The following is a 14,675-nucleotide window of genomic DNA, read 5'->3' on the forward strand; positions in this document are numbered from 1 at the left end:
TGGCTTAATGTTTTTGTGTTGTGGCTTAATGTCGTTGTGTTGTGGCTTAATGTGTTGTGGCTTTATTTTTTTGTGCTGTGGCTTAATGTTTTTGCGTTGTGGCTTAATGTTTTTGTGCTGTGGCTTAATGTTTTTGTGCTGTGGCTTAATGTTTTTGTGCTGTGGCTTAATGTTTTTGTGCTGTGGCTTAATGTTTTCGTGTTGTGGCTTAATGTTTTTGTGCTGTGGCTTAATGTTTTTGTGCTGTGGCTTAATGTTGTTGTGTTGTGGCTTAATGTTTTTGTGTTGTGGCTTAATGTTTTTGTGTTGTGGCTTAATGTCGTTGTGTTGTGGCTTAATGTGTTGTGGCTTTATTTTTTTGTGCTGTGGCTTAATGTTTTTGTGCTGTTGCTTAATGTTTTTGTGCTGTGGCTTAATGTTTTTGTGCTGTGGCTTAATGTTTTTGTGCTGTTGCTTAATGTTGTTGTGCTGTGGCTTAATGTTTTTGTGCTGTGGCTTAATGTTTTTGTGCTGTGGCTTAATGTTTTTGTGCTGTTGCTTAATGTTGTTGTGTTGTGGCTTAATGTTTTTGTGTTGTGGCTTAATGTTGTTGTGTTGTGGCTTAATGTTTTTGTGCTGTGGCTTAATGTTGTTGTGTTGTGGCTTAATGTTTTTGTGTTGTGGCTTAATGTTTTTGTGTTGTGGCTTAATGTCGTTGTGTTGTGGCTTAATGTGTTGTGGCTTTATTTTTTTGTGCTGTGGCTTAATGTTTTTGTGCTGTTGCTTAATGTTATTGTGCTGTTGCTTAATGTTATTGTGCTGTGGATTAATGTTACTGTGCTGTGGCTTAATGTTTTTCTGCTGTGGCTTAATGTTTTTGTGCTGTGGCTTTATTTTTTTGTGCTGTGGCTTAATGTTTTTGTGCTGTTGCTTAATGTTATTGTGCTGTTGCTTAATGTTATTGCGCTGTGGATTAATGTTACTGTGCTGTGGCTTAATGTTTTTGTGCTGTGGCTTAATGGTATTGCGCTGTGGCTTAATGTTTTTGTGCTGTGGCTTAATGGTATTGCGCTGTGGCTTAATGTTTTTGTGTTGTGGCTTAATGTTATTGTGCTGTTGCTTAATGTTTTTGTGTTGTGGCTTAATGTTATTGTGCTGTTGCTTAATGTTTTTGTGCTGTTGCTTAATGCTATTGTGCTGTGGCTTAATCTAATGTCTATAATGTAATGTTGCTTAATGTCTATACAGTGGTAATTTATTTTCCTCTCTCGCTTTGTCCGTGCAAAACTCTCAGAATTTAATTTCTGTTTATTTCTGAGTTTCTTACACCATGCCTGTAACAGCTGTTTCTGTTAAATTAATGAAAATTCGAACAAGATTTTATTGTTTTATAGCTTTGGCATACAGATAATCTGGAAAAACACAAGTACTTAATGCAAACAGATGCATTTGATTAAATTGATGACAAACAGAAACCCGTGCAAAACCACATCTGAATAATCATCAATAGGTGAGACCAGGACAGCTGTAATGCATTTAATATCTTCACTTATTTGAATCTAAATCTTGTGTTTAATTATTTCTGTGTTAAATGTTTAGGTTTGGGATGATTTATAGCAATAGATATTTAAATTGTAATGCTCAATTGAAAGTTGAAATCTTTACAATGATAATGCCCATTATTTCAATAATGCATCTAGTTGAAGACTCTAAAAATATGCTATTTTTGTATAATTTGTAATATTTTTTAAATATATTTTTACAGTTTTTTTAGTTTTATAAAACCTTAAAATTTTAGTATTTTACTTTGTCATTTCATGTATAATTTATTACTTCAGCTTAAACTAAACAAAAATGAGAAATGTTGCCTTGGCAGTAGCTGAAATAAAAGTTTTTATATTTAATTTTATTTCAGTTCTTTATTTTATTTCCAATAAGTAAAATTGTTTTCTTTTAGTTTTAGTTAACAATAATAACCCTGCTCTAAAATGATCAGTACAAAGTATTTAATTAATTTCAAATAATTATAATGCAGGTCTCACTTGAGATTCCAGTACCACACAAAACTGAAAACAGTTTATTATTATTAATTTAATGCAAGTTTTTCTCATGTAAATTGCAATAGGTTCTGATACTGTTGGCACATATAAATGTTTCTTATACCAAAAGATAACAATTAGTAGTAGTTGTCCAGAGTCTCCTCTACTCATTCTAACCAGATCACCAACTAAACTAGCTGTAAGGTTCCCATAGCGCAGGATTCGCTCACGGAGAACAGAAGCGTCCGTAAAACAGAATGCTCTTGGTTGGATTGTGTCGGATGAAGAAGAGGAAAGAATGGTCTGCGTTAAAGACCGGTGGCATATATGGGATCCTACAGCCTATAAACCCGATGATGCCGGTGGCTGCAGCTGCTTCGGTTCCTTCCTCGTTTACTTCAACAAAGGCTTTATGAATCACCTTCGAAACCACCAGATCGTTGTCGGGTGACATGCCTGAAAGATTCACCTTCTGGTCATCAAACACATCCTCCATTCCCATGCTGATCAGAAGACTCTTCATGTCATAGGTTTCCTCCATCTTAAATTTGGGTAGCGATACTTGAACTTCTTGTTGATGCATGACTTCAGGTCTCGTCCACTCCATGAGCTTCTCGTAGCTCAGTGCCTTTTCAAGCTGGATAAGAAAGTCATGTTAATGTTGTTTTTTTTGTTTTTTTTTAAACATAAGAAACATATATATACTAAGAACTTGGTACATGTATTTGCCATAAAGAAATAATGAAACAACAATCCATATACCATAAAGGTTCTTTATTGGCATCTATGTTTTCATGAAGAACCTTTAACTTCCATGGAACCTTTCCATTCCACAAAAGGTTCTTTACTGTGGAAAATGGTTCTTTAGGTGTTCTTTACATTAAGAAAAAAATGTTTTTTTAAGAACTGTTCACTGAAAGGTTCATTGGGAAACCAAAAATAGTTCTTCTAAGGCTTCACTGCAAAGAACCCTTTTGGGACCTTCATTTTTAATAAAGTCAATATATGCTGAATGTAGTATAATCTCTGCTGTCTCACCTTCTGAAGGCCAGTGGTTTCATCTTGAATCTCGTTAGGAAGGATGATCAACATACTGAGATTCTTCCCGACATACGGCAGCTCCAGAACCTGACTGTCCAACTCTGGGATGAAGGCCAGAGGAAACCCTGCCTTTTTATACATCATCTTCACTGGTTTAGTTTGATTCTGCCAAGCATCAATGGAAAGATGTCAAAATTCCTCCGATTTCATTTCAAATATTTTAATTCAACAAGATCAAGAAATCTCACCTTGTTCAGCTTAAACTGTCCATCTCTGGTGGCTTCCTTTGGGAATTTCTTCTCCCAGTTCCCCTTGAAGTAGATGCCGTTCACCAAGACCAGTCTCGTCATCGCATCAATGGATCCCTGTGGAAGCAAGTCCTTGATCTTTCCTGAAAAGAAAATACAATAATAGTATCTCAAAGAATCTATAAAAAACAAAAAACAAAAAAAAAAACGTCTTAGGTTACTTGTGTAACCCTAGTTCCTCGAGGGAACGAGACGCTGCGTCAACGACGCTTTGGGGAACGCCAACAGCGTAACCGGCTCTGAATACCAATCAAATCTGTCCAGAAATGGGAAGGAATGTCACGGGCGAGGTGACGTACTGACCAGCTGGTACAAAAGCACGTGCGGTGAAACCAGCATCAGCTTCTAGAATGAAGCAAGCGCTGGCGGGGATGCCGGAAGTGTGGCTCCGTGACGCAGCGTCTCGTTCCCTCGAGGAACTAGGGTTACACAAGTAACCTAAGACGTTCCTCTTCAGGAACTCGAGCTGCGTCAACGACGCTTTGGGGAACGAGATACCAACGGCTCCAGACTTCCGCACCCCTGCCCTGTGTGTCCAAAAGAGGCGCACAGCTAGGGCAAGAGAACGGAAGAACCTGGAGTGGCTCGCATGTCCAGGCCAAGGATCTGACTAAGGTCAGAGGCGTGGACCAACCCGCAGCGTTGCAGATGTCCTGAATAGGGACAACTGTGAGAAAGGCCTTGGAGGCCGCCACACTCCTAGTGGAATGAGCCCTGACTCCCATCGGCGAGGGGAGGTCAGAAGACTCATAAGCCATGTGAATGGCATCCACAATCCACCGACTGAGGGTCTGCTTGGAAGCAGGCAGACCCCTCTTAGAAGGACCGTAGCACACTAGCAACTGGTCCGTCCTTCTCCACATGGCAGCTCTGTGGATGTACGCGTCCAGTGCTCGCACTGGACACATACGGTTTAGCTTCAGCTGGTCAGGCTCCCGAAAGGGAGGAGGACTAAGCCTCAGTGCACCACGGAGGAAACATGTAACTAGGGGTTGTGCGCCCACTGTCAATCCACCAAGAGGGGTGTGGTAAGCAGAAACATAGACCTTCAAGGTGGAGTGGGCTAACCCTGCGGAGAGTCGAGCCTGCAGGAACTCCAGCACTGTACCTACTGGGCAGTTAACTGGGTCGAGCTGGCGATCTCCGCACCATGAAGTGAAGAGTCTCCACTTCAGGGCATACAGTTTCCTCGTAGAGGGAGCTCTGGACTGGAGAATGGTCTCAACAACCTCGGTTGAGAGACCAGAGGCTATCAGCTGTGCCCCCTCAGGGGCCACACCCACAGCTTCTATAACTCCAGGCAGGGGTGCACAAGGGTGCCTCCTGCCTGTGAGAGGAGATCCCTCTTGACTGGAATCTCCCATGGAGAGCCGTCGAGGAGGAAGATCAGGTCCGAGAACCATACTCGGCCCGGCCAGAACGGGGCTACCAATAGCAGCCGGTGTCCGTCCCAGCGCACTCTCTCCAGAACTCCGGGGAGCAGAGCAATCGGGGGAAAGGCATAAAGACGAAGCCTCGGCCACGTCTGTACCACGGCATCCAGCCCCTCGGAGCTGGATGACGTAGAGAGTACCAGAGGGGACATTGCGCTGCCTGAGTAGCGAAGAGGTCCACCTGAGCCTGGCCAAACACTCTCTAGAGCTGCTTCCCCACCTCGGTGTGAAGCATTCATTCCCCGGATAACAGCCCCTGCCTCGACAGGGTGTCTGCTCCCCATGAGGTACTAACTCAGATGCTCAGAAGGGAGCGGCATGCTCAAGGTGACCCTCTAAGTTGAGGGGTGCAATGCTAGCTCTACCAAGGCAGATCTCTGGAGAGCAGAGCACTTAACTCTCTGCATGAGAGGGAACTCAAGACACTCAGAAGGGAGCGGCATGCTCAAAGGTGACCCTCAAAGTTGAGGGGAGCGATGCCAGCTCGACCAACCAGGAGAGCTAGGCCTCATAGCCCACACAAGGATCTGGTGTGCCAGCCTGTACAGGGGGCGCGAACCGCAGACCTCCTTGGTGGTTGCTATAAGAGACCACCGATGTGTTGTCGGCTTGCGAACTAACACATGGCAACCTCTTAGGTCTAGGAGAAGTACTTCAGAGCCTGAAATACGGCCCGCATCTCGAGCCTGTTGATCTGCCAGGCGAGATGATGACCCCTCCACCGACCGTGGGCAGGGTGGCCACTCATGACCGCTCCCCAACCGGTGAGGGATGCGTCCGTTGCTAGCGTACGCGGCGACAAGGAGCTCCCAACACCAGGCCCTGGGACAAGAACCAAGGTTGTCTCCACATGTCCAAGGCACGTAGGCACCGCCGCGTGACCTTGATCATGCGAAGCGGGTTTCCCCTCGGGGAGAACCCCTTGGTCTTGAGCCACCACTGTAGGGGTCTAATGTACAGCAGGCCAAAAGGTATCCCGTTGGACACAGCTGCCACCAGACCCAGCAGTATCTAAACTGCTTGACAGTGAGTGACTGGCCTTCTTTCACCCTCCTGACTTTCGTGAGGATTGACTCGATCCGAGCAGGAGACATACGTGCCTGCACCGTGGTCAAATCCCCACCACCCCCAGATAAGTGGTTCTCTGTAATGGAGAAAGCACACTTTCCTTGGGGTTCAGTCTTAACCCCAACACTTTTAAGTGAGCGAGAACAACACCTCAATGTTGAGCCGTCCTCCGCTCTGATAGAGCGAGAATCAACCAAAGGTTGATGTAATTGAGTATGCGGGCGCCCCGTAGCTAACGCGGCGCCCACACACTTGTAAAAGTGTGGGATGAGAGTGCTAGGCCGAAGGGAAGTACCCGATATTGGTAAGCTTTTGCCCCCAAAAGCAAACCTCAGGAACTTCCTGTGAGTGGGAAGGACGGAGACATGGAAGTATGCGTCTTTTAGATCTACGTGTCAAACCAGTCCTCGGACTTGATCTGAGATACTTACCTGCTATCAGACCAGTCCTCGGACTTGATCTGAGTACTTACCTGAGCATCTTGAGCTTCAGTCTTGCAGACTGAGCGGTTCAATTGATGCCGATCTAAAAAAGGGACGCAAACCTCCATCCTCCTTGGAACTATGAAGTACCGGCTGTAGTACCCGGACTCTCTTCGGAAGGAAGACCCACCTCGATGGTATCTTTCCTTAAGAGAGTATTCTACCTCTTGTTCCATTACCAGAGCCTGCTCGGGGCCCACAACGTGGAATTCACCACATTGAATTGAGGCAGACGAGAATCAAACTGGATTCTGTAGCCTCTCTCTACAGTGCGCAGGACCCATCAAGACACATTTGGCAGTAGTATCCACGCTGCGAAATAGTCTACTAAGGGAACCAGTCTCTCGAGACTGGCCTCTGGTGTAACCCGGAGCGGCACGTCTTCGCCTGCTTGGCTGGGAGGTCTTTGACCGCGCACCCTTCTTACCGCCCCAACCCGCTCCCGCGGGGGCACGCTTGCCTATACGAGGAGCCAGCACGCGGCAGGGGCTGCTCTCGCCCAGCAGCCCCATGAGCTTAGAGAGCGGCGAGGGAGAAACCGCTGGAACGGCGCCACCTGCCTCCCGAACCAAAAAAGGCCAGACGGCAAAGTGGGGCGTCCAGAAGGAAGGCCCTGTCACGGCTTTCCATAAATCCGACAGGGTCCACCAAAGATGCCTCTCCGCCGCCACCAGGGCTGCCATAGATCGCCTTGACGGTCTCCCTGGCGGCGCGGAGAGACAAATCAGCGGTTTCACACAGATGTGCTCCGCACTAGTCCCCCGCCCTCATCCAACTCCTTGAGCAGGTCAGCCTGGCTGCCACCATGATGTGCAGACATAAGCCGACCCGACCTGCTGACGCGTACCCCTTGCCTTCAGAGACGACGCAGCGTCAGGGGACAGATAGCTCGCAAGCGTCTGTTCCACCCGCGGCATCGCTCTGTAACCGCGCTCACTCGTCCCCATGACACTACCGAAGTAACAGAATGAGGGGACGAAGAGGCGGGCCGAAATATTTTCCCTACAACCTCGACACCTCAGTGTGGAGGTCGGGGAAAAAAAGGGCAGGCTCAGATGTGGAGGTGAGTCTGAAACCGCAGAGAACGCAGTATAACCCTCTCTGCGGTTCGACAAAACACTCCACAGGCTCCTCATATGGGACGACAGAGTGGGTGCAACATGCTCGACGCCTCCCATGTCAACCTCCTCGGAGGAAGACGCGAGAAGCGCCGATGCCGCTGCCCGAGGGGAAGAAACCGCCACGCGTGCTTCCGGACTCGGGGAGCGGTCGCGGGATCCGGCAGCTGCGGATGGAGAAAGAGACTCGCTCTTCTCCGATCCCTCTGCCAGATCCCGTTGCGAACGCCGTCTCCGCTCCGCCTTAGCGGAAGCGGATCAGTGCCGCGGGGAACGCTAGTGAAAGAGCCCTCTCCGGAGAAAAGAGCCTTTCGGGAGCGAAGCACACGCAGAGGAAAACCCTCGCAGTGCGGACAATCAGCCCCCTCGAGGGCTGCCTCCGCATGCCTCGCTCCCAAGCAAAGCACACACAGACTGTGTGTATCCTCCGCACAAAAACAGCGTTTTGCACGGAGGAACACACAGCCCGTATTGCGCCTCACTCCTCTCCCCACTTCGCTTTGACATGTTTTACAAACAGACAGACAACGGTAAATAGGACTCACCAGTCACAGAGCGCTTCGCTGAATGACAAAAAGCTGATGCCGGTTTCACCGCACGTGCTTTTGTACCAGCTGGTCAGTACGTCACCTCGCCCGTGACATTCCTTCCCATTTCTGGACAGATTTGATTGGTATTCAGAGCCGGTTACGCTGTTGGCGTTCCCCAAAGCGTCGTTGACGCAGCTCGAGTTCCTGAAGAGGAACACACTGTTCCAAACAACCCAGATGGGCTTCATGTTTCTGAATTTTACAAAAAGTCATAGATAAACAAGATCTACGTACAAAAAAAAATTGTGATACCTAATGCTCTACAAATAAATGTATTTGTACGTTTTTAAAAGTGTAGAGTCACATTAATTTATAATAAGTTGCTGGTTTTCACCTTGAGTGTTTTTCTCCACCCATTTGTTGATGTCGACACGTGCAGCGTCTGATTTCTTCTTGAAGTCCACCTTCTCTAGTCCGGCTTCATAGTATATTTTTGCATCATTGAGGAATTTCTGTTAACATAGCAAATCAATTGAATTAGCGATCATTTCCAGAACTTTATTCTTTAATACCATGAACAAACCTTGAATTATTTGCTTTGAGTCTTACTTCAATAAACTGGTAGGATTGCTCTCCGTAGAGGCGGTTGGCGAGACTCAGCACATACGGGGCTCCTGGTTTCTTCAGTTCACTCATGAGCTTGTTGAAGCTGGAATGAATTTGGTCCTCAGTTTTTTGTCCAGGTGCCGGCTGAGCAGGGAATTTCTGTTTGCATCAACAATATCTAATTTAATCAGATGAACCCAAAGGCTACATGCATGACTACGGCAAATACAGATGTAATTATTGCAAGTCATGAGGTTAGTGTTTCATGTAAATACTCATACTAAACCTTGAGTTCAGGAGGTAGCTCAAAGTTCTGGGTTTGTTGCGTCATTGATGGTCCATGTTGACCCTTGGAGGTCATCTGGGGCTTCTGGGCTTGTTGACAAGGAGCTGGAGTCGCTGCGTCAGGTTTGGGAGGATTGGTAAAACTCAGGACCTACACAGTATTATTATGGTAGAATTAAATTCTTAGTATTCCCAGTCAAAAATAGCTGGTATTTTAAAAATGGTTAGTAAATCTCACATTGGATTCAGTCTTTTTGTCAACATGTTTTCATTCAGTTATGATCTGGTTTTGTATTTCTTTTGACGTTCACTCAAAAACTGAGGTGCATCAGATCAATGAGACCTACAACCAATCATTTCCAAAAATAAATACAAAACCTGAGCTAACTGAAATAATCTAAGATTTCATGATAATATTACATAATGAGAAATATATAAGCAATTTTAATATCCTGTGAGAGCAAAGCCAGTAAGTTTATTCAGATATGATAACATTAACATTTTTGTGAAAAAGAAATCCCCTTTTGGAAATCCCCAAAATGACTATGAGAGTTAATAAACTTCAATATCTGTTGTGAATCCGTTTCTTAAATACTCTTTAGAAAGTTTAAAATGCACTACAAATAATGACATTTCAGGGAATGGATGATGTCAGAAAAATTCTTTGTTGATTTGTGCTCTCAGGCCATTGATTACCTATAAATCAGTGTAAATATTTGGCAGCTTTTGTGTTTATGCAATGCCTAGAACTCAAACATTGATAAACAAGCAAATTGAAGTGTCCGTTCCTGAATAAGAAAAATTAAATAATTTTTACATACAGTATGTTCTGCTTACAAGTCAATGTTTACCAAATAATGCCCACTGAACATTAAACCATAACTGCAGCTTGGAAATATAGAGCATATTTGGAATATACAGCACAAGCTGCAACAGTGTAGTGAGGAAGGGTAAATAATAACCAGTGTTCATTTCTGGGTGAGCGGTTCCTTTAAAAATCTTTTGTGCAAAAGGCTTGCGTCACTTCCTGGTCTTCTCCCTCTGTCTCTATTCACTTTCTCTTCACTCTCTCTCAGTTGAAGTAGGCGCAGAAATTCAGATTGTGTGAGATCACCTTAAACATCTGCTCCGCTGTGTTTCCTTTTGCTCCGAGAGACACCATGGCCAGAGCAGAGGAGATGCTGATCGGAGAGTAGAACACATTTCCTGATTTGTTTCCTTCACTGATCTTCTTGAACAGGTTTAGAGAGAACTGTGTGTTTGCTGCAGACAAAGGCTCCATTTTTAACAAGCTGAGCAAGAAAGAAGAGAGATGCATAATCAGCATAACAAATAAAGTGATAATTCCAAAATGTAGTTGTGAACAACATCACATTTGTCAAAGAAACATGGATGCTTTATGTCTCATATGGCCTCAGATTTCTAATATCAGAACAGTAGTTTGAGGGTCACATACAGATCTGAAATGTACTCATTTGTTAGTCGAACTATATAAAAGTACAGGTGCATCTCAAGAAATTAGAATATCATGGAAAAGTTCATTTTTTCTTGTAACTTATTTCAAAAAGTGAAACTGTCATATATTTTAGATTCATTACATGTAAAGTAAAACATTTCAAAAGTTGTTTTGTTTAAATTTTGATGATTAGAGCTTACAGATAATGAAAGTCAAAAATCTGTATCTCAAAATATTAGAATATTTACATTCGAGTTTCAATTAATGACCATCCCTACAGTATTCATTACGGGTATGTCTTGTTCTTTGAATCCACAATAATGGAGAAGACTGCTGACTTGGCAATGATTCAGAAGACGAACATTGACACCCTCCACAAAGAGGGTAAGTCACAGAGGTTCATTACTGAAAGGTGTAGCTGTTTACAGAGTGCTGTATCAAAGCATATTAAATGCAAAGTTGACTGGAAGGAAGAATTTGGGTAGGAAAAGGTGCACAAGCAACAGGGATGACTGCAAGCTTGAGAATACTGTCAAGCAAAGCTGATTCAAACACTTGTGAGAGCTTCACAAGGAGTGGACTGAAGCTGGAGTCAGTGCATCAAGAGTCACCACGCTCAGACGTCTTCAGGAAAAGGGCTACCAAGCCGCTTCTGAATCAGAGACAACGTCAGAAGCGTCTTACCTGGGCTGTGGAGAAAAAGAACTGGACTGTTGCTCAGTGGTCCAAAGCCCTCTTTTCAGATGAAAATTTTGCATTTCATTTGGAAATCAAGGCCCCAGAGTCTGGAGGAAGAGTGGAGAGGCACAGAATCCATGTTGCTTGAAGTCCAGTGTGAAGTTTCCACAGTCAGTGATGATTTGGGCTGCCATGTCATCTGCTGGTGTTGGTCCACTGTGTTTTCTGAAGTCCACAGTCAACGCAGCCATCTACCAGGAAATTTTAGAGCACTTCATGCTTCCTTCTGCTGACAAGCTTTATGGAGATGATTTCATTTTCCAGCAGGACTTGGCACCTGCCCACACTGCCAAAGGTACCAAAACCTGGTACAATGACCATGGTGTTACTGTGCTTGATTGGCCAGCAAACTCGCCTGACCTGAACCCCATAGAGAATCTATGGTGTATTGTCAAGAGGATGATGAGAGACACCTGACCCAACAATGCAGATGACCTGAAGGCCGCTATCAAAGCAACCTGGGCTTCCATACCACCTCAGCAGTGCCACAAACTGATCACCTCCATGCCACGCCGAATTGAGGCAGCAATTAAAGCAAAAGGAGCCCCTACCAAGTATTGAGTACATATACAGTAAATGAACATACTTTCCAGAAGGCCAACAATTCACTAAAAATGTTTTTCTTTTTTGGTCTTATGAAGTATTCTAATTTGTTGAGATGTGTTTGGTGGGTTTTTGTTAAATGTGAGCCTAAATCACCACAATTAAAAGAACCAAAGACTTAAACTACTTCAGTCTGTGTGCATTGAATTTATTTAATACACAAGTTTCACAATTTGAGCTGAATTACTGAAATAAATGAACTTTTCCACGACATTCTAATTTATTGAGATGCACCTGTACTTCAAACGAACAGAGAATTGAATTAAAAGCTTTACCTGGAGTATTCAGCTGAAGTGAAGAGGTTGATGTTTCAGAGATGAATAAATTCTCTTCTGTCTGGCCCTGAAGAAAACCAGTCTCTAAACCAAATCCAGCCTTCCTGTAAAACTGCGTAAACAAAGACAAACATTAGATTTCCTTCTCAGCTAACAAGGGAAATTGAACTTTTTTTTTTTTCTAAAATGTTTTAGTTGGATGTTCGGGTAACATTTTTTTAAAACAGTGTTACTAGTTGTTTCAGAATGTTGGGAGAACATTTGAAAGGTGCCTAACGTTCCCATAATGTTTGCAAAATAAATATATAATTTAGTAATATAAAATGAAATGTTCCCTTACTGTTTGCAAAACCAAGATAAAAGTTTTTAAAACATTCCAAAAAATTTACTTTAAGCATTCAATGAACATTCAGATGCATTATCAGCATAACAAATAATAATCTCATTATAATTCGTATGTATTTTACGTAAAATGTGGTTCTATAAAACGTACATTTACTTACATGTTTACAGGCACTAAAACGTACAATACTTACGTATTTTCAGCATTTAAACGTACAAAACTGACGTATTGACGACTAAAAATGAATCCTTATGAATATTGAAATCGCGGCATTCATTTTATTATTAGTTGTTTTTAGTTGTCATATCAATTACCTTGTTTTCAGTTGCATCATTAAATAGTTTACTCATTTTGTTGTGTGATTTCTGCTGCCAGCTCGTTTCCAATAATAATGTTAAACAAGACTTCACTTTAAACCTTAAAATAAATAACATTTGAAATAGTTTAACCTTTACTTGTCATGTAATGTTTACTTTGTTTGCCATGGGCCACAAAAAGTTCTGTTTTCTCCGACATGCTGTGACGGACAGAACTATAAAAAACACCAAAACCGCAACATAATTACGAAATGAAACAATTTTATTCGTGCTGTAATCCAGATCTTCAGAATCCATACGACTGCAAGGAACAGACCCAAATCCAAGCCTATATCTTGCTTATTAATAAAATGATAAAAATGCATATTCGCTGTAAAATGGGTAGGTTTGGGGGTAGGTTAAGGGATCTAAAAATCTGAATCGCTTATTGATAAAAAAATGCATTGATATGAATATCATAATGATATAAAAGATACGTAAATATTTTTACGTTTTTTAGCTAAAAATACGTATCGATTTGTAATACGTCTAAATTGTACGTTTTAGCATCAATAAAAACGTACAAAAATTTACTTTCTGTGCTGTAAAAGTTACGTATTAATAGGCCTACCTATGTATAAACATGAGACCAGGCTGAATAAAGTAACAATAATTCCAAACACAACACTTCCATTTCCTATGTGAACAACAACACATGTTTGTCAAAGAAACATGGATGCTTTATGTCTCAGATTTCTGTTATCAGAACAGTAGTTTGGTAGTCTGTAGTTGGACCATTTACACATACAGATATCAAATTGACTAATTTGTTAGTTCTATTAGACTATAAACTATATAAAAGTACTTCAAATAAACAGAGAAGTGAATTAAAAGCTTTAGCAGGGCTAATCAATTTGCGGCCCGCCAATCATCTTCATCCGGGCCGGGGCATACACTGCGGAGCCGCTTCAGCTGACAAAAACGCACACAATTATGTTAAAATGTGCAGTTATCGCGAGTTACCTCGTAAACAGCGTCTTAAATGAGTCCTGAATGACCGTAAAATGGAAGAATGTTGGGAGAAAAGCGAAAGTGTGTCAGATCCGTGCCATGTGCATCAGGTTTTAAAGAGATAGCGCTGCTTTTAAAGTGAAACCTGATGAAAAAGGAGAAATCTGTAGTCTCTCGCTGATAAACTTTTGTAATTTGATTTAATATGGTGTTCATTGTGTTATAAATAATCATAATATTAAAAGTTATAACCACAAATGCATAAGCATTATAATGTATTATAATTGTTGTTATGATTTTATAATTATAACATTATAAGGTTTTTATAATGCATTATGCATTCATTATAATGCCTTAAGAATACCCTTATAATGTATTATAAATATGGGCTTCATAGTTACCAAATATTCAAATGCAAATAAATTTGAATAATTGTCTTGTAAAAAACTGGTAAGATTTTAAAACAGTTTCATCTTAAATCAATATCTTTTATGGCCATAATTATCTGCATGGTGAAATGCCGTGTAATAACTATACCATATCTCTAATGTCCGTCTGCTTTGAAGTTGCTGCTAGAACTGCTTTCTTCATGGAAGCTTTGCATTCAATTTTTTTTTAAACTCAGATCAATATTCCCCATCAAATTATTTAGTTTTGTGACAAGTAGCCATGCAATGGATGGAATGTATATCCATCCGGTTGTTATCGCAAAATAAAGCCCTTCAGTCTTATACAACTCAGTTATTTATATTATATTATATTATACATATTATTTTACAAACAGATTGAAATGAACATATACAAAATATAGTGTCTGATGAGATTTGATGTTATGACACAATTTTGCGTAGTGATTACGCAATGACATCGCAACGTCATTTAGCAACTTTTAGCAACAAATCCACCTTCCTTTAGCAATTTTCTCTGAAAATTAGTTGGCAACACTGCTTCACTCTCTTTCATTAAACATCCTTTTGCTCCGAGAGACACCATGGCCAGAGCCGAGGAGATGCTAATCAGGGAGTAGAACACATTTCCTGATGAATCTCCTTCACTGATCTTCT

General features: G+C 42.2%; 1 protein-coding gene across 1 annotated transcript; it reads right to left on the bottom strand.

Annotated features, from left to right (window-relative positions):
- Positions 1-1,333: 1,333 nt before the first annotated feature.
- Positions 1,334-13,779, bottom strand: LOC306887886 (leukocyte elastase inhibitor-like). The gene is made up of 9 exons (XM_079445895.1): positions 13,624-13,779; positions 11,962-12,073; positions 10,004-10,181; positions 8,891-9,040; positions 8,608-8,763; positions 8,393-8,510; positions 3,308-3,450; positions 3,057-3,224; positions 1,334-2,655 (listed from the first exon to the last, which is right to left on the bottom strand). The coding sequence occupies exons 3-9, from the start codon at positions 10,169-10,171 to the stop codon at positions 2,245-2,247; spliced, it is 1,314 nt and encodes a 437-aa protein (XP_079302021.1). The 5' UTR covers positions 10,172-10,181; positions 11,962-12,073; positions 13,624-13,779; the 3' UTR covers positions 1,334-2,244.
- Between the last annotated feature and the right edge of the window lie 896 nt (positions 13,780-14,675).

Source organism: Barbus barbus (assembly GCF_936440315.1).
Source record: "Barbus barbus genome assembly, chromosome: 21".
NCBI lineage: Eukaryota > Metazoa > Chordata > Actinopteri > Cypriniformes > Cyprinidae > Barbus > Barbus barbus.